Consider the following 22631-nt stretch of genomic DNA (forward strand, 5'->3'; position numbering starts at 1 on the left):
GTTGAGGAGGGCGAGGTGGATTCTGCTGGCAGAGGATATGGAGGAGCCGAAAGTGTGCCAGTGCCTCCTTGAGAACCTACGAGAACACTTTGTCGGTGTAGGGGGGAGGGGAGGTCAGGCACAGGGCACCCCGCTCAGGTCTGGGGGAGCCTGTTGGAACCGCTGCAGATTTTGGAGCAGACGCTTATCTGAGCAAGGGGCTGGGACCTTGGGGGTTTCCCAGCCTCTTCCTGAGTGGGGTCAGTCTGGGCTCCGGGGGAGGGCAGCTCCTTTGGTGGGGGAGAGGGTGGTGACACAGCCCTGTAGGGAAGCAGGTGGCCTGAGGGGACCTGCCTGCAGAGACAAGGCTGCGGGTTCCCAGGGGGCCCGGTGTGAGGAGGGAGGTGGGGGAGTCACAGCTGAATCTGGCTCAACACCAGCCTTGTCCCCAACTCTGACCTTGACCCTTCTTTGCCCGTAACTTGTCCTCAACTCCGGCCATCTCCCCAGACTGCCGGCTCCCCTATCTTCCCAATGAACCCCCAGGACTGTCTCCACCCCCACTACCTCTCCCAGGGAAAGGCTCCTCAGCCAGGTCATCCACACGCGGGCTCCGCCTGCTGTCCACTCTTCTCAGAACGCCAACACTTCCTGCCCCATCCTATGGGGTACAGTTGGGGCAGGGAGTCACAGGGTACCCCCTCTTTCCCTACAGCCCCTCCTCCCTGGCCTAGCAGCTCCAGTCTGGCCCACTGCTGTCCACTCCACGCTGGCTACTAGATGAATTTCCCAATACCTGAATCTCTCTCGGACTCTAACACCCTCCAAGGCTCCCCACTGCCCTCAGGATGAAGTCCGGGATTTTATCCCAGACTTTGATGTCCCGAGGGTCCCTGTGGTCTGATCAGGACACACATACTTTGCCTCCAAAACTTCCCAACCCCAGTCCCCTTGCTCAGGAGACTTCCCTTTCTGGGAAGCCTTCCGTCCATCAACACGTCTCCATCCATTCCACAATGTCTTTACGCCTCCTCCCGGCAGCCTGGCCGCTCTGGGCCAGAGCTAAACCCCTCCCCCAAACAATAATTGCTGTCCTGACGCTGGGCGCGCCCTACAGGTTAAACACTTTCCTGCAACCTCTCTGCCAACCTCTGCAACTGCCCCCAGAAGACGGATATCGTGGGTCTGACTTACAGACGAGGAAACAGAGGCTCAGAGAGGACCTGCGATTCGCCCGCAGTCTGCAAGGCAAGACTAAAACGGGCCTTCCTTCCCACCTCTCCCCCGTGGCGAACTCCCGCTCTTAAAAGTCTCAGCCTCCCCCGATCCCCAGTGGCGTCAGGTGACCAGTATGGGCTCCCCCAGCTGCCTGTGTGCTCCCCGTCACAGCCGTGTCGCTGCTGCCTGGCCTGTGGCGGAGGCGCCTGGGGTGTGCACGCGTGGTGGGGGGCTCCGCGGAGCGGCCACGCGGTGTCCCCTGAGTTTTACCAACGTCTGAACCTGACGCTGCGACCGCACCCATCTTCCAGATGAAGCCCCCGAGGCCCCGAGGGCTGAAGGTTCCCCCCGCCGGGAATGACGGAGGGGCTCTCGACCCGCAGAGGCAGCGGCGGCTCAGGCCGCCCGCTTCGGGACCGCACGCACCTGCCGGCAGCCGCCGTGGGTCTCCGCACCCGCGCGCCTCCCACGCGCCGGCGGCTGCCACTTGCAGATCTGGCGGCCCAGGCGCTCCTCCGCTCGGCTGCCGGCGAGGGGGCGACGCAGGCAGAGGGCTGGGATTCCTGCGGCAGCCTCCAGCCCCGCCTTCCTTCTGCCTCGGGGGAGCGGGCGCCGTGACCCCGCGCCTAGGCTGAGCCCGAGACCCGGGAGGAAGGCAGCCCCCGCCCCCGCCGCTAAGTGCCCTCGGGAAGGGTCCCAGAGACCCCCAGGCTTGGGCCGCGGTGGGGGAACAGCCCACTCTGTGGGAGGGGGTCTTGCCAGGCTGGGGGCACGGATGGATCGCGGCAGGTGGGGGTAGCCTGGGCTTGGGGCGTGGGGGGCGGGGCTCCTGGTCCCCGGGTCCGGTCTCCCAAGGCACCTGGAGTTGGTGCAGAAGCCGCCAGGGGGGCGAGGAAGGCCTCCAGGAGGTTCCAGGAGCGCGGGCTCCCCCCACTCATCTCCCACGCCCCGCCACCGCGGTCCCATTGCGCAGACGCGAGACCGAGGCCCAGAGAAGCGCTTCGCTTGTTCTGGGTCACACAGCCCAGCGGGGCGTGAGTCCTGGTCTCGGGGTGCAGGTGATTCTGGTTGCGTCTAGGGAGACTTGGACCTGAGGACCCTGCCCCTGCACGCGGATGTCGCGCGCTCCGGCCACCCGTTCCCGGGAAAGGGACGGTTCGGCGGCCCGAACTGCGCGCAGAACACGCCCCCTGGCGGGCAAGGCCGGAATCTGCGCAGCCGAGACCCCGCTCCGGGACCGGCGACCGAGCGCCTCATCCCCGCTGAGCCCCCCTCCCTCCGGAGCCCGCAGCTCCGGGCGGAGCTCCGACACCCGCTGAGCGCCCGCGATCCCGGCTGAGGCCCCAGCCCCGGATGTAGCCCTTTATCCCCGGTGGAGCCTCAATTCCGAGTGGAGTCCCTGACTCCAGATAGAGCCCTTGGTTTAGTCTCTACTGGCACAGCCGCTGCTGGGGAGACCTCAGGGCTGTTGGGGCCACCCAGAGGAGCTGTACATATTACAGAAAGTTCAGACTGCCCCCGGTTCTGATCCCACTTCTGCCACGACCTGGGACAGGTCACTTGCTTCCTCTGAGCCTCAGTTTCATCATCTGTGAAATGGGATTCTTGTATCACCGGCTGGATTTGAGGTTTTGGTGAAGTGATCTATGAAGAGTGCTCAACAGGGGCGCCTGGGTGGCTCAGTCGTTAAGCATCTGCCTTGGGCTCAGGTCATGATCCAAGGGTCCTGGGATCCAGCCCCACATTGGTCTTCTGGCTCAGCGGGGAGCCTGTTTCTCCCCCTCCTACTCCCCCTGCTTGTGTTTCCTCTCTTGCTGTCTCTCTCTCTCTGTGTCAAATAAATAAATAAATAAAATCTTTTTTTTTTTTTTTTCAAGTGATCAGGGCTCCTGGGTGGCTCAGTGGGTTAAGCCTCTGCCTTCAGCTCAGGTCATGATCCCAGGGTCCTGGGACCGAGCCTTGCATCAGGCTCTCTGCTCAGCAGGGAGCCTGCTTCCCCCCCTCTCTCTGCCTGCCTCTCTGCCTTCTAGTGATCTTTCTCTCTGTCAAATAAATAAATAAAATCTTTTTTAAAAAAGTGATCAATAAAACCCAGCTCTAATAATGTTATTACCAGGTGTGCTGTGAGGCACTTGGGGAAAAAAAAAAAAGTTTTAGGGGCCCCTGGCTGGCTCAGCAGGTAGAGTGTGCAACTCTTGATCTCAGGGTTGTGAGTTTGAGTCCCACTTGGGATATAGAGATTACTTAAAAATAAAATCTTTTTAAAAAATTTAAAGGGGCACATGGGTGGCTCAGTTGGTTAAGCATTGGACTCGGTCTCAGCTCAGGTCTTGATCTCAGGGTCCTGAGTTTGCCCACATTGGGCTCTGCACTGGGCATGGAGCCTACTTTTTAAAAAATGAAAAATAAAATAAAATAAACCCAGATTTATGAAAAACACGTGTAATTCATATACCACACAATTCACCCATTTAAAACATACAATTCAGGGCACCTGGGGGGCTCAGTGGGTTAAGCTTCTGCCTTCGGCTCAGGATATGCTCTCAGGATCCTGGGATCGAGTCCCGCATCAGGCTCTCTGCTCAGCAGGGAGCCTGCTTCCCCCCACCTCTCTGTCTGCCTCTTTGCCTACTTGTGATCTCTCTGTCAAATAAATAAAATCTTTAAAAAAAAATAAAACATACAATTTGGCGACTTGGGTATATTACATTATTCATTTTCTCAAACTGTGATAAACATATACCATAATGTTTACCATTATAATAATTTTTTAAAAGATTTTATTTATTTATTTGAGAGAGAAAGTGAGAGAGAGCATGAGAGGGTAGAAGGTCAGAGGGAGAAGCCGACTCCCTGAGGAGCTGGAAGCCGGATGCAGGACTTGATCCTGGGACTCTGGGATCATGACCCCAGCCAAAGACAGTGGCTTAATCAACTGAGCCACTCAGGTGTACCATTATAATCACTTCTGCTGAGTTTACAACTCAGGGGGCGTTAAGCACGCTAACATTGTCGCAAACATCCTCACCACCAACCTCAACACAACTCTGTCTGCATGAAACACTGACTAACGACTCTCCTTTCCCCAGGCCCCTGGTCACCTCTTTTCCACATTCTGTCTACAGAGTCCCCTTTTCTAGGTCCCTCAAGAAAGTGGAATCAGACAGCACTTGTCCTCTTATGACTGGTGACTTAAGCTCATGTTTGCAAGGTTCATCCAGGTGGTTTGAATCAGGACTTCCCTCCTTTGGCGGCTGAATTATATTCAGTGTGTGGATGGACCACGTTTTGTTCATCTGTTTCTCTGTTGATGGACATTCGCATTGTCCCACCCCCCTTCGGCTGCTGTGGGCAATGCTGTTATAGACATTGTGCAAATATCCGTCCAAGTCCCTGCTTTCAACCTCTCCGGGTCGGTACCTAGGAGGGGAATTGCAGGGTCACATGGTAAATTTTCCTTTCGGAGGACCCACCAAACTTCTCCACAGTGGCTGCACCTTCTTATGATCCCACGGACAATGTACAACTGGTCCAATGTCTTCGCATCCCTGTGGGCACTTTTTGTCCTCTCTGCGGACCCGTAGGCCTTCCTGTTCCCATGTCAAAGATTCGGACGACTGATGCTCAGAGAGGTGAACACTGGCGGGGAGATCAGGAAAAAGCTGGTTTTGAACCCAGCTTGGGTCACTGTCCACCCATGCCCACCCTGCACTCACGGAAACAGTCTGCTGTGGTTTGATGAGATGCTAGAAACAGTTCCCCCTGCCTCTTTGGCCTCATTAGCTACCCTGACCCAAAGAAGGGTTCCTCACAGTTTGGGGCGGAGGCATGAAGAGATGGATCTCTAACAGTGGGTCTCAAAGGGCTAATTCTGCCCCCTAGGGGACACTTGGCAATGATTAGAGACTTTTTTTTTTTTTTTTTTTTAAGATTTTATTCATCTATCAGCAGAGGGAGAGGGAGACATTGTTGGGACCAGGAGGGGGGTGGGGGGCTGCTGGCATCCAGTAGGTGGGGGGCCAGATATACTGCTCAACACCCCGCAGGGCCCAGGATGTGCCCCACAGCCAGAATGCAGGATCTGGATGGCAATCGCACAGAGGATAGCAGCCCTGGACTAAGAAGAGGGCAGGACTTGGCTGAAGGCGAGTACTGGGACCAGTACTCCGGGGTTTGAATCCTGGTCCTGCCACCCATGTTTGTGTGTCCTCAGCCAAGTCACTGCCCCTCTCTGGGCCTCAGTTTCCCTCTCCGAAATGAGATAAAGGGACATTTCATTTCTCTTTGCCTCAGGAGCAGAACTCTGTGCTGGGGCTGTGGGTGTCCCAAGTGCACACAGGAGGAATGCCACAAACACTTGTCTGGTCTGCTCTGGCCTCCCTGGGCCCCAGCTAAAACTGGGACCTAGAGCTGGGTTGCAGGGAGGAAACCGAGCAGCAGGGGAGCTGGGAGCCGCTCCTGGGCCCAGTTCCCAGGACTCACAGCTGCATCCTCCTGGGGGGGCCCCAGCTGGCCCAGCCACCTCACCCGCTGGCGGCCAGGAGGCTCCTGCGTGTTCTGCCGGCTCATTCCCACGGAAATCGAGGCTGGATCTGCGCGTCGCCCGGGGGGGGGGGGGAGAGTTGTCCAGGGTCTGTCCACCCAGCGACCGCCCCAAACCTCACCTGAGGATTTACCTGAGCTCAGGGAGATTTATCTTCAACCTGGCGTCAGCTCAGCCCATCGAGGGCTGCAGGACTCTGCATTTTTTAAGGGGCTCTCAGGTGATTCTGATATAAAGGGTTCCTAGGGGCTGTGCTTTAGGAAACGTGCTTCGGCCCCAGTTTCTAACACGCAGGTGGGTAAAGTGAGTCCCCGAGGGAGGAAGGGGCTTGCCGGGGCGAGTTGGTCTGTTTTCCTTTCGGGCTCTCCGTCTTTCTCCCTGCCCCCCTCCCCACCGGGTCTCTCTCTGTTTTTGATTCTGGATCTCCTTCCTCCCCTTTCTTTGGCAAACCACCCCCCTCGCCAGCCGCTCAACTCTGCATCCGGCCCGTTTCACGATTCCGGAGGAATCCCCCGGAGCCGTTCGGCCCCGCCCCAGACACCGCCCCCTTCCTGATAACTTGCTTTCATTGGGCTCTTCGTACACCGCCCGCACTGCCATTGGCTGATTCCACACCCTCGGCCCGCCCCTCCGTCGCGGGCCTTTCCGCGAGGGCGGGGGAGGGGCGGGGCCGCCGTGGTGGGCGGGGCTATTGGAGGGCGTGACCGAGCTTCCCCGCCCGCCCCGTCCAGTCCCTTCTCAGTCCTCCCGCGCGAGTCCCGCGGCAGCCCCAACGGCCCCTCAGAGGCGGCTGTACGGAGCCCCAACGGTCGGACCGACGGACAGGCCCCGGAGAGCAGGTGAGGGAGCGATGCCGGGGCGCCTCCCCATCTCGGCGCACCTCGGGGGCCACCTGGACGCCCCGTCTCTCTCGCCCCCACGCCCTTGCACTCCCTGCCTACCCCCTGCCTATCGGTATCCCTGCCTGAGTTTCCCCCTGTTTCTCCCTTTCGCTCTGGGTCCCGTCACTCTCCTGCTGTATGGGAGAAGGGGAAGACAGATCGGGTCTGAACTGCCCTCCCAAGCGTGGGGCTGTGCTCTGGGACCAGCGTCCCCGCACCCCCATGGGGACTCTGATGGACTCTGCCCCTTTCGCTGTGCAGGGTGCCAGGTGCTAGGGCCGGATTCCCAGATTCCAAAGTCGGGAGGGCATTTCAGGTAGTGGGCAGCCTGGCCAAACAAAGGTGCGGTGATGGGAATGTGTGTGGCTTCTGGCTAGTCCAGGCAGCCGGAAGAGCCATGGCCAGGCCCACCCAGACTGGCCACCTGGGAGCTTCCCAGTGGCCTGAAGCCTTGGCCTCAGTTTTGTCAGCTGTGAACTGGGACTGTAGTAGCTGCCGAGGTAATTGGCAGGTGGCCTGACCTAGATCTGCGAGCATCACCGCCTCCTCTATCCTGGGGGGCTCTCCTGGAGGAGGGACAGCCCCAGCTGTAAATGGGCCTCCAAGGTTGCTTCCGGAGCATATCTGCGGCCAGCTGCCGGAGCTGGATGCCCTGGGGAGGCCCACGGAGAAGTGCGGGCAGTTCAGCCTAGTGGTCGTGGAGTTCAGACCCTGGAATCAGACCGATAGGCTCCTGTTCTGCCACTCACCATGCTACCCAGCACAAGCGATTGGATTCTCTGAGCCTCAGTTTCCCGTCTGTAGAATGGGAAGGGACCAAAATCCCTGGGGAAGAGGGCTGCTTCCAGGGTCAGTGCAGGAATGTGGGCCCTGCATGTCTCCTTCTGGTCCTCTCTCTCTCCCCTTCACTTACTCTGCTCCAACCAGACCAACCTCCACGTTCCTCCAAACTCCAGACGCGGTCCTGCCCCGGGGCCTCTGCGTGGGCTGTTCCTTCAACTGCCCTGCCAGGTCCATGGGCACCGACTTTAAAACATAACAAGTTGCCTAGATGGGCTGGGCCAAGAGACTGCCAGGCGAGGGCTGGGCAGCTGGGAGGAGCAGAGCGGGGCGGCCCTGGGACGCGGTACCTATGGAAACCAGAACAAAGACTTGTCGCCCCAGCCACACAAACACCTGGGCTGTGCTTCTCCCACTTGGCAGGCCTGGTGGCCTGGGATGCTGGTAGTAGGTGAGTGCCCAGACCACTTGGGGGCTGCTAGTGGGGGGCTTGAACCCCTCTCTGATGAGGGTGGGAGGTCCCTAACTGAATAGACGAGTCAGACAGGTGCAGATTGGGAGCCCTATGGGGTCCCCTGCTGCTGCATGGCCTTGGGCAGCTCAGATGCTCTCTGAACCTGTTTCCTCATCTGAGGCCTGGGTAGGACAGGGGCCTTTTGGTTGCTTGGTGATCTGATATGGTGGGTTTAAGAGGCTTCAGTGTCCCTGTCTGTCGAATGGGGCCAGGAGACAGTGCCTGAGGACAAAGCTCCAGCTGTTGTGGCCGAAATGTCCCCGCCCAGAGTCAGAGGTTGAATAATGGCTGAGGCTCATCCAGGTACAGCCCCAGGTGTTAGAGACTTAGGGGAAGGGGTCCACAATCCCAGGTGTTAGAGACGAAGGTGGTTGTCCACGGCCCCCTGTGTTAGAGACAGGGGGTTGTCCATAGCGCCAGGTGTTAGAGATTGGGGGCTGTCCACTACCCCTGGTATTAGAGATGTAGAGGCGGGGGTCCACAGCTCCAGGTGTTAGAGACATAGAGGGGGCCGGGTCCATGGCCCCAGGTGTTAGAGACTGGGGGAGTGGGCTGTCGACGGCCCCCGGTGTAAGAGACTTAGATGTGGGGGTCCACAGCCCCAGGTGTTAGAGATGTAGGGGGGGCAGGATTGGGCCACTTACACAGCATGTGCACCTCCCCTGGGCAGCCCTTACCCCCACCCCTCCCCCACCAGATAACTCTCTGGGATCCCCCACCTGAGCTTTCCCGGAAGTTCCTCTGTCCCAGTCCTTGGGATCATCTAACACTGTTCTCCAGACCTCGACTTCCACTTCTGTCCAATGGGGTAGTGGAAGTTGGGGAGCATTTACCTGGGAGAGCCCCCACTCCACAGGAGGTTACGCAGCACTCCTATGTGACCTTGGGTTATCTCTGTCTCTCTCTGGGCCTCAGTTTCCCTGGCCGGACTGTGGGGCCTTTGGAGGAGCTCTCAGATCCTAGACCCCTCTAGAGCTGGGAGGTCATTTATTCACTCAACAGATTCTGAGCCCCTCTGTGAGCCGAAGCCTGGTACAGGGCACCCACGGACATGGCACTGACCAAGGCCGAGTCGGTGTCGTCCCTCACTTGGCTCACAGATGGGACTTGGGAAACACAGGTGATCATCCAGAAATCTCATTTCGCTTCCCCGTAACTGCATGAACTCAATGGAGAGACAGAGGGATGTGGAAGTTAGTTTAAATGGGGCATCTGAGAGGGACCCCTGAGAAGGGGACATCTGAGCTGAGGCCTGAATCCTAAGAAAAAAACAGCCACGTGGAGACCTGAGAGCCTTCCAGTTAGAGGACGCGGCCCGTGCAAAGGCCCTAGGGCAGGCCTGGACCGGGAGTGTTGGAGGGACAGTGAGGAGACCCATGGGACTGGAACAGAGCGAGTGAGGGGAAGAGAGGGGGGGAAGGGGGTGAGGTCATGGTCCTGTGGACTACGGGAAGAACTGGGGCTTTTACCTCCAAAAGGGGAGCTGTGGAGGGCTGTGGGCAGAGGAAGTGGGTCCCGATTCTGGCGATCACCGGCGCCCTCTGGTGGCCTCTTTGGGGAGGACGGATGGGGAGGCGAGAGAGTTTGAGCCCGAAGGAGGGCCCAGGGTTCAGGGAACTAGGATTCAGGCAGCAGAGAGGGGAGAGGTGGGTGGAGCTGGGACTCCCCTAGGGGCTGCAGACACACTGGTGCCCCATGCGGGCCTCCTCCACTTGCTGTGAAACATCTTTTGCTGGGCCTGAGCCGTGGCCTGGCCTGGTCTTTTCTGTAGGGGGTGGGCTGTGCTCTCCTGTCATTCCTGCTCGGTGCCCAAGCTCTGCTTCCGTGGAAGTCTGACCATCACTGGCAGTGTCCTGGCTCCCCCGGCCACCCGGCAGGTGGCCAGACCCGGCTCATCCTTGGGGGGGCCCTGCCAGGGCTCTAGAGAACCCGTTTGAGAACCACTGAGGCCCCCAAGCCCCTCAGACGAGCAGATTTCTCTCTTCCTTTTGCCATATCCAAATTGGGCATCAACTGTGAGTTCTGAGCGGTGATTGGTAACAGCCCGACACCGCGGGGCCCTGGTGTCTCATGCGGCACAAAGACAGTGGGGGCATTTGCTGCTGTGGATGGAGGCCCTCCCGGGCCACCGCAGCCAGGGCTCGGAGAGGTGAGATGGAGAGGCCGGCCCGGCCCTGCTGAGCTGGTCCATCAATTATTGATGCCCTTTGTGTGGGACATGAAGAATTCATGCGGCAGGGATGGGCTCCCCGTGGCCCCGGGGCCTGCTGTCCTGGCCCAGCCCGGCTCACAAGAGCCCCTGCTGTCTCATCTTGCGGATTTTTTATGGCTGGGTTGTTAAACACAACCATTATTAAAAATGACAGACTATGAGCTTACATTGTATTTAAAATGAGGGTATAGAATAGTATTTGGCAATAAAAAGGAGGGAAGCGTTGACATGCGCAGCCCCGCGGACGGACCCCGAGCCCACAACACGCAGGGAGGGAACCAGACAGGAGGCCACACAGGGAGTGAGTCCACGCGTGTGACATGTCCAGACCAGGCTCCTCCACGGACGGGAAGGGGGTTCGTGGGGGCCAGGGGCTGGGGAGTGACCGCTGATGGGGGCAGGATTGATTTTTGGGGTGGCGGAATGTTCTGGAGCTAGATAATGGCAATAGTTGCACAACTCTGTGTATATATGTAAAAACCACTGAGTTGTACACTTGAAAGGACGTGTTTTATGGTGTGTGAATCATAGGTTGATAAAAGTCATAAAAAAGCAAATGTTATAGTCAAAAATCATAACTTCCTACTTATTCTACCGTATTTTACTACGATCTGTACTCTTGAGGTCGTTTTTGTCTCTCGGATGTGGCTGGTGGAAATGGTGAGCAGCTCTTCCCAGTTCCACCTTTGCTGACATCAAGTTGGAAGCTTGAAATTGGCCCCTGCGGGGGGAGCACGTACACCGTGGAAATTGGCAACTACTACACATCGGGGTTTGCTTTATTGTCCTGTTGATGGTCTAGACCAGGGGCTGGCATACTTTTTCTATGAAGGCCCGAGAATAAATGTTTTCAGCTCTGTTAAGCCACACAGTCTCTGTTCCGTCTACCCAAGGCTGCCCTTATGGTACGGAAACGGCCCTAGATGGTATAGAAGGATTGGCTGCGGCCATGTGCCAATAAAACTTTATTTACAAAAACGAGCAGTGGGCCATGGTTTGCCAGCTCCTGGCAGAACTCAAGAAAGTGATGAAGAGAATGCCAGGGATGAGAATTAAACTCAACAGTGTGTCGGGTCCACAGTGGTTTCCTTGTGAAAAGCACAAGAGACTTGAGGAGACGCTCTCTGGCCCCGGGGTCGCCTGCCATCTGGCTCGGCACGGACTGTTGCTCTCGTTGCTGATGAATGCAGTTTTCATTCCCCTTGTTTCACGTTTGTCTGGATTGTTCCCATAAAGGAGAATGTCAGGTGACACCCCATGCCCAGAACTGCACATGTTTGTCAACCGCATCTGAAAGCCCAACGATCGATCCCAGTTTGGCGAAACTTACGGAGAGCGTTTTGCGAGAATCGATTTGGCTGTGGGACTCAACCCGGGGTTGCAGTGTGCTCAGTCCCAGTAGGATGGGGGAGGGCCAGGAGGAGTCTCCCCACTCCCAACCTCCAGGGCCTCCCAGCAAGCAGGGCCCGGGCAGCTTTCCAACCTCATTTCCCGCCCGTATTACCTGGGCTTCGGTTTGCATTCATTCATCAGTTAGTCATTCAACAATCCTCTGATGACGATCCACTGCCTGCCCAGGGCTCGGTACTGGGGACCCTGCCAGGACTAAGACAGACCCATTACCCACCCTCATGGCCTCGAGCCTAGCATAGGAACCCTGAGTCATGAATCCAGTACAATGAACTGTCACAAATAAGCAGGGTGAGGTAGAGACCGGGGGTGAATGATTCAGGAAAGCCTCTCTGAGCAGCGGGACCCTTATGCTGAGAACGCCCCCCGCTCCCCAGCCCTGGGAGAGGCACAGCGTGTGCACGGAGGGGATGGATGAGGCTGGAGCCCACTGAGCAATGGAGAGACAGAGGGGGTTGTGGCTGTAACGGGATAGACACTGGCCTGGGTTTGGAAACTGAAGGGACTGGAGGGAACAGGGTCCACTGGGAGGACGCCATTCCCCGGTGTGTGCCCCTCACCTCTCGGGAGGCTCAGGGACAGTCCTGCCTCCTGTCTTTGCCTCTGCAGGTAAGCGATGTTAGAGCAGCCCAGAGGTTCAAGATCAGGGTCCATGGCCAGTTTGCAGGGTGTTTGGGAGCTGGAGTGCCCAAACTGGGGAACAGGACAAAGTTCCGAGTCCAGAAGGCCTTTGCCTGGGGTTGGCAGGAGAGGTATGGGCTGGACTCCACAGCTCTGGGGAAGAATGTGGACCAAGGACTCTAAACATGGACACCCATTTCATAGATGGGAAAGCTGCCCCCAAGGCCATGGGGCCTGTCTGGGGTCCCTGTGGGGAGATATCAGGGCTGTGGGAGGACCCAGACAGCGGCCTTCACTATCGTCACCGCTCCTCTAATCCACCAGGCACAGTCCTGCCCCAGGGCCTTTGCAACAGCTGTTTCCTCTGCCGGGCTCACCTTTCCGCCAGACCTTGTCTTTCCATTCCCAGCTTTGGCAGCTCCACCGCAGAGAGGCCTTCCTGACCGTCCTGGCCAAGGTCACCTGCGGTCCCCGGCCACTGCTTCCCTGTCCTCCTCGCCTCTTATCTCTCCCTGAGATGTCCCTGTTTGTATTTGTGTTCACTGGTTACTGGTGTCTCCTCCTTTCAGCAAGGTTCTCCTCTTAGGGGACTATTTTGGAAATTTGGAGGGCTTTCTTTTTGCTTGCGGGGCTAACAGGACATTCTGGCTTTGGGGGGCAGGGAGCCGTGTGCCTTGAGTAGCCCCCTGACGCTCACAGCTTCCTCATGTTCTGCTGGAACCAGACCGGTAAGTGGGCTTTTGCAAGGTTTTAGTCCTCAGTGACTGTCCCCGAATTGCAGCTCCTGGGTAAATTTAGGGTAGGGTGGAGCTCGTTTCGAGAGGAATCTGTAGCTACAAGTTCACTGCCGTGCCCCGTAGGCAGATCTCCGAGAGATATGCTCTATCCTCAAGCGTGGAGGGCCTGAGTTTCAAAGGTGGGGAATTCTTGTTGGGCAGCCCTGCGGTGCTAGCTGCCTACTGTGTGCCCGGCAAGGCAGAGCGACTTACAAACCTTAACTCGTGTGACCCTTTTATTTCTCTTTGTACTACACTATGGGCCAAATACTGATTTTTCTTTTCTTTTTAATTATGGCTTTTTATTTTTAATTTTTTTTTTATTTTTTAAGATTTGATTTATTGATTTGACAGAGAGAGAGAGACAGCGAGAGAGAGAACACAAGCAGATGGATGGGAGAGGGAGAGGCAGGCTTTCCGCAGAGCAGAGAGCCCGATGTGGGATTCGATCCCAGGACCCCAGGATCGTGACCTGAACCGGAGGCAGGTGCCCAATGACTGAACCACCCAGGCACCCCCAAACCCTGATTTGTCAAATGTTCAATTTATTTAACATTTTAAATATGAGGCATAAAACATACATAGTAAGGGGCAGAGAGCTATAAAATATATATACTTGGTTTTTGTGGGTTGTTTTTTTTTTTAAGATTTTATTTATTTATTTGTCAGAGAGACCATAGGCAGAGTGGCAGGCAGAGGCAGAGGGAGATGCAGGCTTCCCACCAAGGAAGGAGCCCAATGTGAGACTCGATCCCAGGATGTTGGGATCATGACCTGAGCCAAAGGCAGCTGCTTAACTGACTGAGCCACCCAGGTGTCCCTAAAATATATATGCTTAATATATATAGTAAGTGTTCAGTTTGATGAGGTATAACCCACATACCATAAAATTCGCCACTTTAAAGTGCTCAACTTCCAGAACATTCCCTCTCCCCAAAAAGAAACCCCATCCCCATCAATAGTCACACATACCCCTGCCCCACTGACCATTGTCTGCCTTCAGCTCCTGTCCCCACAAGCCCCCTTCCGGTCCATGGAGGAGCCTGTTCTGGGCGTGTCACATGCGTGGACTCACACCCCATGTGGCCCTCTATGTCTGGTTGCCTCCCTATGGGTTGTGAGTTTGCGATCCATCCCCGGGGCTGCACATGGGGGCGTCTTGCTCCTTCTCGTGGCTGTGGGACATGCATGTAGGGGGTGCACATGCTGTGTGTGTCCCTTCACCCATTGAGGGACACGTGATTGGCCCCACTGTTTGGCTGTATGAATCATGCTGCTGTGCACGGGCGCGTGCAAGCTTGCGTGTTTCATATGTTCTCATTGCTTTTGGGGAGCTACCTAGGAGCGGAATTGCTGGGTCGCTTGGTAAGGCTGTGTTTGTTTGAGGAGCAGCCAAAACGTGGGTTTTCACAGCAGCCGCCCCATTTCTCACTGCCCCCAGCCTCAGTTTCTCATGACGGCCTGTTGCTGTAGTCACAGCCCCCCCACCGGCGGGGGGGTGGGAGGCGGTGACAATTTTGACAGGCATCTCCCTAGCAGCCAGTGAGGTTGAGCAACTTTCCAGCTGCTGGTTGGCCATTGATGTTTCTTCTTTAGAGTAAGACTAGATTTTTTTTTTTTATTGAGATATAAATTCACATGCCATAACCCATCCCTGGAAAGTGTACACTTAGATGCGTGTTAACAAAATCACAGAGTTTTATGACCATCAAGTTTGATGGCTTTTTAAAGACCATCTGTAAAGACCCAGATGGAGGTCCTAGACCCTTCCCCAATCAGTCTGACTCAGAATACCACCTTTAGGGGCACCCGGGTGGCTCAGTAGGCTAAGCCTCTGCCTTCAGCTCGGGTCATGATCTCAGGGTCCTGGAATGGAGCCCCACATCGGGCTCTCTGCTCAGCAGGGAGCCTGCTGACCCCTGCCCCCTCCTGCCTCTCTGCCTACTTGTGATCTCTGTCTGTCAAATAAATAAATAAATCTTAAAAAAAAAAGAATACCACCTTTATACCATCAGTTTATGTTTTTAAAAAGATTTAATTTTTTAAAGATTTTATTTATTTTTGAGAGAGAGAGAGAGAAAGGGTATGCATGAGTTTCGGGGAGGGGCAGAGGGAGAAGGAGAAGCAGGCTCCCGCTGAGAAAGGAGCCCAATGCAGGGCTTGATCCCAGGACCCTGAACTGAAGGTAGATGCTTAACTGACTGAGCCAGCCAGGCGCCCCCTATTTTGTTTTTAAGCTGGCAGGTACAGGTAGGCAGTGGTGTCTGCAGACTCCATTCCAGGGAAACGGGGGACCTGAATTATTTTGTAATAAGGTGGCCAGCATCTTAAAAGCTGGAGTCCCCCAGAAGGCAGGGACGAGATCTCATTTGGTCGTCCCGATATCCCCAGTGCCTGGCACACAGTTGGTGCTCCCTAAATGCTCGCTGGCGACTGAATGAGTGTTCAGCCGAGCCCTCCATCCTCTAGCAGGCTTATTTAGCTTTAACAAAAATGGAATGCTCGGGCCCTTGGTGGCCAGACCAGGCACACTGACCATCTGGCCCTGGAGCCCCTCGGTAGTTCCTGGGAAGGCATTGCCCCAGAAGGGCCGAAATGGCTCAGCCTGGCTGCCTCCTGGCTTGCCCGCCTGCGGACCTGGGGGAGTGTGCAGGAAGGAAGGAAGGCCGGGGTTTATTTTCGTCCGTGGCCTGCTCCCCTGGGATTGTAGTCATCTCCTTGTCTGCCTGCTTGGATCGTGGGTTTCTAGCAGAACAATAGGTCAGGGAGAAGGGGTCACGCAGCTGGGCTGGCCCAGGTGTGAGCAGGTCTGGGGGCTGGCTGGAGGGGTTAGGAGTGTGGAGGCCCGGATGGAGACTGCAGCTGCCTCCGCCCACCCCCTTTTCCTTCTTAGCTTAGAAGGAAGGTCCTGCTCGGGGCCCAACTCCCTTCCAGAACCAACACGCTCAACCAGCACGTGCAGATTGGACCAGAGAGGGACAGAGCCCCTCCACACAGCAACCGATAGGCAGCAAGGCCTGGGCTCCAGAGCCCTTGGGCTCCAGGTGCCTGGGCCTCCTCCCTGGACTCAGGGAAAGTCCTTTCCCTCTCTGAGCCTGTTTGTCCATCAGTAAGCTGGGGAGACTGAACCCAAGGCCTTAGGGGTCCCTTCTCATTTCTGATGTTTGCGGATGTCCTTTCCTTCATGCATTCAGTAAACACGTATGGGGTACCTGCTGTGTACCAGGCCCTGGGCTGAGCACGGGAGGCACTGTGTGAAAAAGGGAGCGCTGGCCCCTGGCTGCACTGTCAGGCCAGGGAGACGAACTGTGAAATCAAGGTGTGCAAGGCCAAAATGGGAGCATGCCTGGGGTGCTATGGGAGGCTTCCAGGAGGAGGTGACTCTGACACTGAGACTTAGCTGAGCAGTTTATAGGATGAGTAACAGGGAGAGGAGTGGTCCCGGTACAGGGAACAGAATAGAACATTCTAGAGAAACCAGTGGGAGGGCATCTGGGAGGCACAGGTACTCCTTTGGCAGCCTGAAGCTGCTGGGGTCCTTTTCCCAGAGAATGTCACAGATAAGTGGGGCTACGCCTTCAGGGAGCTGAATGGCAGAATTCTAGCCAGTGGCATCCAGCCCCTGGCCCAGGGGAAGCTCACAGCCTGGGGTGGGCATTGGGGTTGGCCACAATCTTCTGCCCTAGGACAGAGTTAGTTCAGTCTTTCCCATTTTACAGATGGGAAACTGAGGCACAAGGCAGTTATGTTGCTTGACTACACAGTCAGATCTGGGAGCAGGTCCTAAATAGTGGGGCTAGATTTGTCAGTAAAACAGCTCCTGGCCCTTGAAAACTCGAGGTGATCTGCAGGCACCAAGTGGGGAAGGTGGAAAAGAGTAGGCCTGCAGAGGCGGTCATTTGCTGTATTGCTGTGTGGCCTCGAGGAAGTGGCTAAGCCTCTCTGAGCCTGTGTAATTTCTTCAGCAAACTGGCAACCAGCCTACTGCCTGGTGGAAATGATGAAACGGGCACATGCTGTGGGCTCAGGGCCCACCACGTGGTGCTGAGTCTGCAGCGCCCCCCCCACCCCCGCTCTGGCCCAGGCCTGCGTAACCCCACATGCTGGGGACGCTGTGGGGGGCAGGGAAGGCAGTCCTGCCATTCCCTGTGCCCACCCTGACCTCTGAGGGCAGGCGAGGGGGCAGCCCAGGGGGTGGGACTTCTCTCGGGGTGTGAGCTCACACAAAGACGGGCTTTGTGGGGGCTCTGGGGGCTGAGCAAGCACCCCCGCAGCCTTCCTGGTCTGGCCGCCTGGGGCCAGGGTGGAAGTGCATTTCTATCAGGGTCTGGGACACTGGGTGAGGGCTGGGGGTGGGTCTCCGGCTCGCCTCATTCATTTTTCTGGAGTCTCCAAAGACACAGCGGGTAAGGAAGCAAGCCCCTCGCCTCCCCTGTTGGTTGGGGTGAGGCTGGCCAGCTGGGGAGTGAAGGCAGGCGGGGTGGGGCAGGGCAGTGTTGGAGGAGTCCCTGGGGCACTGCGTGGCCCAGAGGAGGTGCCTCACCATCAGTGTGGTTGTTCGGGGATGGCTTCCAAGCTGAGCTGAGGGATGAAACTTCAAGAAGGCGGGGGCCTGGGAGCCAGGGCTCCAGGGGCATGAATAGGAGTTCACTGGGGAGGGTACAGCACCTGAGGCGTGGGGCCGGGTCTCGGGAGCCATGGGAGCTGCTGGCTGGTCCTCGGAAGGGAAGGGTCATGCCCAGATATTCAGGTTGGGAAGAACTCTGGCCCCCAGAGCTTCAGAGCTCAGGGCATCTGGAAGTCAGCCATGGGAACAGGTGTGAGGAACAGACAGAGATTGTAGTCAGAGGCCTGGTCACTGTGCCCTAAGCGCTGGCCTGCCATTCTTCTTGGCCATTGTCCCGGCCCTTTCCTGAGTGGAAGTGGTCTCAAGTCAGTGTGTCTAGATCAGAGGTGTCACTAGAACAATGTGTTTCTAGAAACCTCACACATGGCCCTCACCCCTGGTCCCAGAGCCCAGGCTGCTGTCCACCTGACTCATTCCTCGCTGGAGGAGGGCCTCAGGGCTGTCTGCTGTAAACATGCCAGGACAGTAAGGCTGGGGAATTGGTAGTAACTGGGCTCCTCCACCCTAAACAGCCCAGGGCTTGGGACCTGGGGCCCCCATCCTACTGAACTGCAGGATAGGGTGGGGAATGACAAGCTGGACTGGGGGAGAGGGGATGGAATCGGCCTGTGATAACTCACCTTGAGCCTCTCCTCAGCCCACAGGGAGGATATGTTGAGTCTGTGGACTGGAGAACATCCTGTCCAGATTTCACCATTATGCATTCACTCTTTTGACTTTACCCTTCCTTCCTCCTCCTCCCTCCCTCTTGTCCTTCCTTCCTTTATTTTTATTTATTTTTAGATTTTATTTATTTGAGAGAGAGAGCACAAGCAGGGGGAGTGGCAGAGGAAGAAGCAGACTCCCCAAAGAGTAGGGAGCCCTATGTGGGGGCTCGATCCCAGGACTCTGTGATCATGACCCAAGCCAAAGGCAGACACCTAACCAACAGAGCCACCCAGGTGCCCCTCTTTCTCTTTTTAGAAACGAATTCCCTTAGATCCCTTAGTGTCCTCTGGGTCCCCATCTTTTCAGTGTGACTGCTTGTTTTCAAGGGCTTTTCTGTGTAGGTATCCTGCCTGTTCTTGTGCTCTCTGGGCTGCAGAGTGTGAGGTCTGCCGTCCCTCTGCCCACCTTCTCACCTGTCCCTCCCTCCTCCAGGAGGCCTGCCTGCATCCCTGCCTCTCAGGGGAGCCCCCACAATGGCATCTTGTAGCTCCTGAGGGTGGGAAGGGCCACGTGTCCCTGACTTGCCTCCACCCCGCACCCAGCCCTGGCGCCCAGCAGGTGCTTCTGGCTGATGTGCCAAACCGCAGGCTCCCGTGGGTGGGGCTCCCTGGGGCTGGGCCGCCCGCATGCGCCCATTTCACAGACCAGCACACCGTGGCAGCAAACACAAGGGGCCTGCCGGGAAGGTCCTGGAAGGGCTGGGGGCCATGGGGACTGACATCCGTGTGCCTCTTCTCCCAGCAGGGCCGATGGACGCCTTCAGCACCAAGAGCCTGGCCCTGCAGGCCCAGAAGAAGCTCCTGAGCAAGATGGCGTCCAAGGCCACGGTGGCCGTGTTCATCGACGACACGAGCAGCGAGGTGCTGGACGAGCTGTACCGCGCCACCAAGGAGTTCACCCGCAGCCGCAAGGAGGCCCAGAAGGTGCTCAAGAACCTGGTCAAGGTGGCGGTGAAGCTGGGCGTGTTGCTGCGCGGCGGCCGGCTGGGCGGCGAGGAGCTGGCGCTGCTGCAGCGCTTCCGCCAGAGGGCGCGCTGCGCGGCCATGACCGCCGTCAGCTTCCGCCAGGTGGAGTTCACCTTTGACCGGCGCGTGCTGGCCGCCGCCCTGCACGAGTGCCGGGACCTGCTGCACCAGGCCGTGGGCGCGCACCTGACCGCCAAGTCCCACGGCCGCATCAACCACGTCTTCGGCCACTTGGCCGACTGCGACTTCCTGGCGGCGCTCTACGGCCCCGCCGAGCCCTACCGCTCGCACCTGCGCCGCATCTGCGAGGGCCTCACCAGGATGCTGGACGAGGGCAGCATATGACCTATGACCTCAGCGCTGGGTTTCCTGCGGGGCGACGCCAGAACCTCCTTTCTCCCATCCAGTTCTGGCCAAACCGCCCCTTTGGAGAGGATGCTAATCTGTGGGAGGCAGTGGCTTTAAGGACTCTTGTCGCCTCCCCATCCACCCCGTCTCCGTCTCCAGGGGAGAAAAGCTCAGCCGGCCAGCCTGCGGCCTCCCCGGGCACCCCAAGACTGCTGCCTGCCGTAACCCACCTGACCTGACCTGACCGGCACCACCCCTCCAGCAATCAAAGGCCCCAGAAGTTGGCACTTGTCACTTAATGACATGAAGGGTCGTGGGGAACCAGAAGGGAGTGTTACAGGGTGAGTGGCATCTCCCCACATTCTTTGAAGTTGTAGCCCCCAGGACCTTTGAATGGGACCTTCCTGAGGAATAGGGTCATTGCAGATATCATTAGTCAAGATGAGGTCACACTGGTATATGGCTGGGCCCCCGGTCCTTGTAGGAAGGGGAACTTTTGAAACTGGGGGGGGGCCGCCTGGAACGGCCCAGCTGACACCCAGATCACAGGCTTCTGGCCTCCAGAACAAGAGGGAACACCTTTCCGTTGCTGCCACAGCTGGGCCGGGGGGCCCTCAGTTCCAGCAGCCCCAGGAGCCCCAGGAGCCCAGGAGACTGTTGAGGGGGGTCTGCTGTCAGCAAGGATGCCTTGATGGGGCTGGAATCGCAGCCCAGACTCCCACGTGGGAGGGGACAGTGCATGTCCCTGACTCGGGGCTCCAGGGTAAAGCCATCTGTGACGCATGCCCATTTGAAGACGATTATCTCACATGTTTGGCAGACCAGCGGCAGCTGTGACCAGACCTCATAGGCAACGCTCAACGGATTTGGGCTTTGGCGACACCGAGAGGATGCAGTGATGCTCCGCTCAGGGTGCAGATGGACGGGGGGCTGGGGGGTGAGGGGGCGTGGGAGTGTAGCGGCGTCCTAGCGGGCAGCAGGTGCGCCCTGGCAGGCCTGGGGAGGGGGACGAGGCCTGCACACCTGAGAAGACCGGTGTGGTGGGCCCCATCCGTTGTTCGAGACACCAGGCATTAAGGAAAGTGCACGTAACCATCTAGACGTGCGATTTTTCCCCGACACTTGCCTGAGCCCGCATTGGCCGTGGGTGCGCTGCGTCAACCTCGCCCCTCCGCCCGCCAGTCCCCACCACGCCCTTCCACCTCCCCCTGGCCCCCTGCCCGGGCTAACAGAGCACCATTGCTCCAGGTGTGCCACAGCCTTTCTCTGGTTGGGTGTCTGCTTCCCTGAGAAAGCCAAGGTTCTCCCGCCGGGACCCAGCTGTTCCCACCCCTACCCCACCCCCTAAGGCAAACTGGTACTCCCATCTTCCGTTCGAGACCAAACGTGTGTCCTGAGCACCCGAGAAGCCCCAGCAGAAGGCAAGCCTTTGTCCTGGGCTTTGCACCCTGAATGCATCCACGTGCACACCGCTTTGTGACTGGTGCCCCGCGGGGCTGTCCGGCCTGTCCTGACTCTTTGTAAAATTTTGAGGTTTAATTTAGAAAAACCAAAGAGCACTACAGAACTGTTTCAATAAAAGCACGCAACTGTTTGCATTATGTGGGACTAGCGAGTAAATTGCTGTTGCTAACAGCTTGCTTTTGCCCTCCAAGGGCTCCTGCTTTTCAAACCGCGCACGTGTGTAACGTCACACGCGTCACAGGCCGGAGGTCCTTGCTGAGAGGTTCAAGGTCCACTCCCCCGGGGCCTGGGAGGGAGGAAGTGTGGGCCTGCAGAGCTTGGCACGCAAACGAGGGAGGGTTTGGCTTAGCTCAGTGAACAAACACCCCAAGGCCAGGGTGGGTTCCCTTTTGAGTCCAGCGGAAAGATCTAGAAAGATGCCTGCAAATGGCTGGTGGGGGCGAGGATGACTAGTTTGCATCCGGATGTCCTGCCGTGTCCCAGGACCCAGGAGCCACCGCTATGCAACCTCGATGAGTCCCCGGGATTCAGAAGCGGTCAGTGATTCCAGGCTGACCGTGGTGGACATATCCGTCTCTCCTGCCGGGGTCAGGCCCACAGGACTTGCAGGGATCCCAGGGGCCATGTCACTCCTGCCAGTTTCCTGCTGCCTTGTTTCTGCAGGTGGCCCTGGGCAGCCCGCCATCTACGGTGTGCTGTGGTGACATACCCTTCGGTTTTCCGTCCACTGAACCCCAAAACCGGAGTGACAAAGGCTTCAGACCCTCCCTGAGGTCCCCATACCTGCCAGACCTCAAAGTACATCCGTTCTTGAGTGGGGCGAACCCCCTGTGGACGCATGTGTCCTTGAGCTGGACAGTGAGTGATGGGGGGGGTCTTCCTCCCGAGTATCTCCGGGGCTGCGGGGGCCCCTGCCGCTGCCACACGCTGTGATCACCGCTGTCCTTCACGCTCCCGTGCACGTCTACGGGACACAGTTCCACTCTGCTCCCCACAGGTGTGCGAACTGGGGCAGGAACCCTCACACCTGCTTCTCTGGCAAGTGGGGTCATGCCGCGCCCAGGTCCTCGTGCTGGCATGAAGGAGGTGGCCAGGCGAGTGAAAGGGGAGGGGCCCCTCCGTCGATCCCAAGTTGTGATTCCGATGAGCCAGGATTCCGATTCGCAGCCCACGGCTTCTTTTCCGTCCGTTTGCTTGCGAGAAGGCTTGGTCGGAGGGCAGGCGGAGGGGCAAGCTGGGGTCAGGCTCCCAGGCCCCGCTGCTGGGGGGGCAGGACCTTCTGAGCAGCTGGGGCATCTCGGGGTTTTATCTGTTTGCCCGTGGGTGTTTGTGGTTGCTGCTGTTTTAAGTTGCAACCTGCAATCCGACTTCAGAAAGAGAAAACCAAGCAGCCGGGTGCAGGAGAGGTCTGTCCCCCGCACTCCCCGCCCCCCATGGGGGGTGACCTGCGGGGTGGGGCTAGGGCTGCCCCATGAGCTTGGGGAGATCCAGGTTCACAGCCAACCGCCTTGGGACCCCGTGCATTTGCGCCTTCAGAGGCATCGTGCCTGGAGATTCCAGGGGCCTGTGGCCACATCCGTCACCG

General features: G+C 57.7%; 1 protein-coding gene across 4 annotated transcripts; it reads left to right on the forward strand.

Moving 5' to 3' along the window:
- Positions 1 to 6444: 6444 nt before the first annotated feature.
- On the forward strand, positions 6445 to 21183 carry TNFAIP8L1 (TNF alpha induced protein 8 like 1). 4 transcript variants are annotated; one of them, XM_059159544.1, is made up of 2 exons: positions 6445 to 6579; positions 19014 to 21183. In XM_059159544.1, the coding sequence occupies exon 2, from the start codon at positions 19019 to 19021 to the stop codon at positions 19577 to 19579; it is 561 nt and encodes a 186-aa protein (XP_059015527.1). In that variant the 5' UTR covers positions 6445 to 6579; positions 19014 to 19018; the 3' UTR covers positions 19580 to 21183. The 4 variants fall into 4 exon arrangements, with proteins under 4 accessions (XP_059015527.1, XP_059015526.1, XP_059015524.1 ...); XM_059159543.1 differs by having other exon boundaries at positions 6449 to 6579; positions 19011 to 21183; XM_059159541.1 differs by lacking the exon at positions 6445 to 6579 and adding an exon at positions 7754 to 7852 and having other exon boundaries at positions 19011 to 21183.
- Positions 21184 to 22631: the final 1448 nt, after the last annotated feature.

Source organism: Mustela lutreola, chromosome 2 (genome assembly GCF_030435805.1).
Source record: "Mustela lutreola isolate mMusLut2 chromosome 2, mMusLut2.pri, whole genome shotgun sequence".
NCBI classification, from domain to species: Eukaryota; Metazoa; Chordata; class Mammalia; order Carnivora; family Mustelidae; genus Mustela; species Mustela lutreola.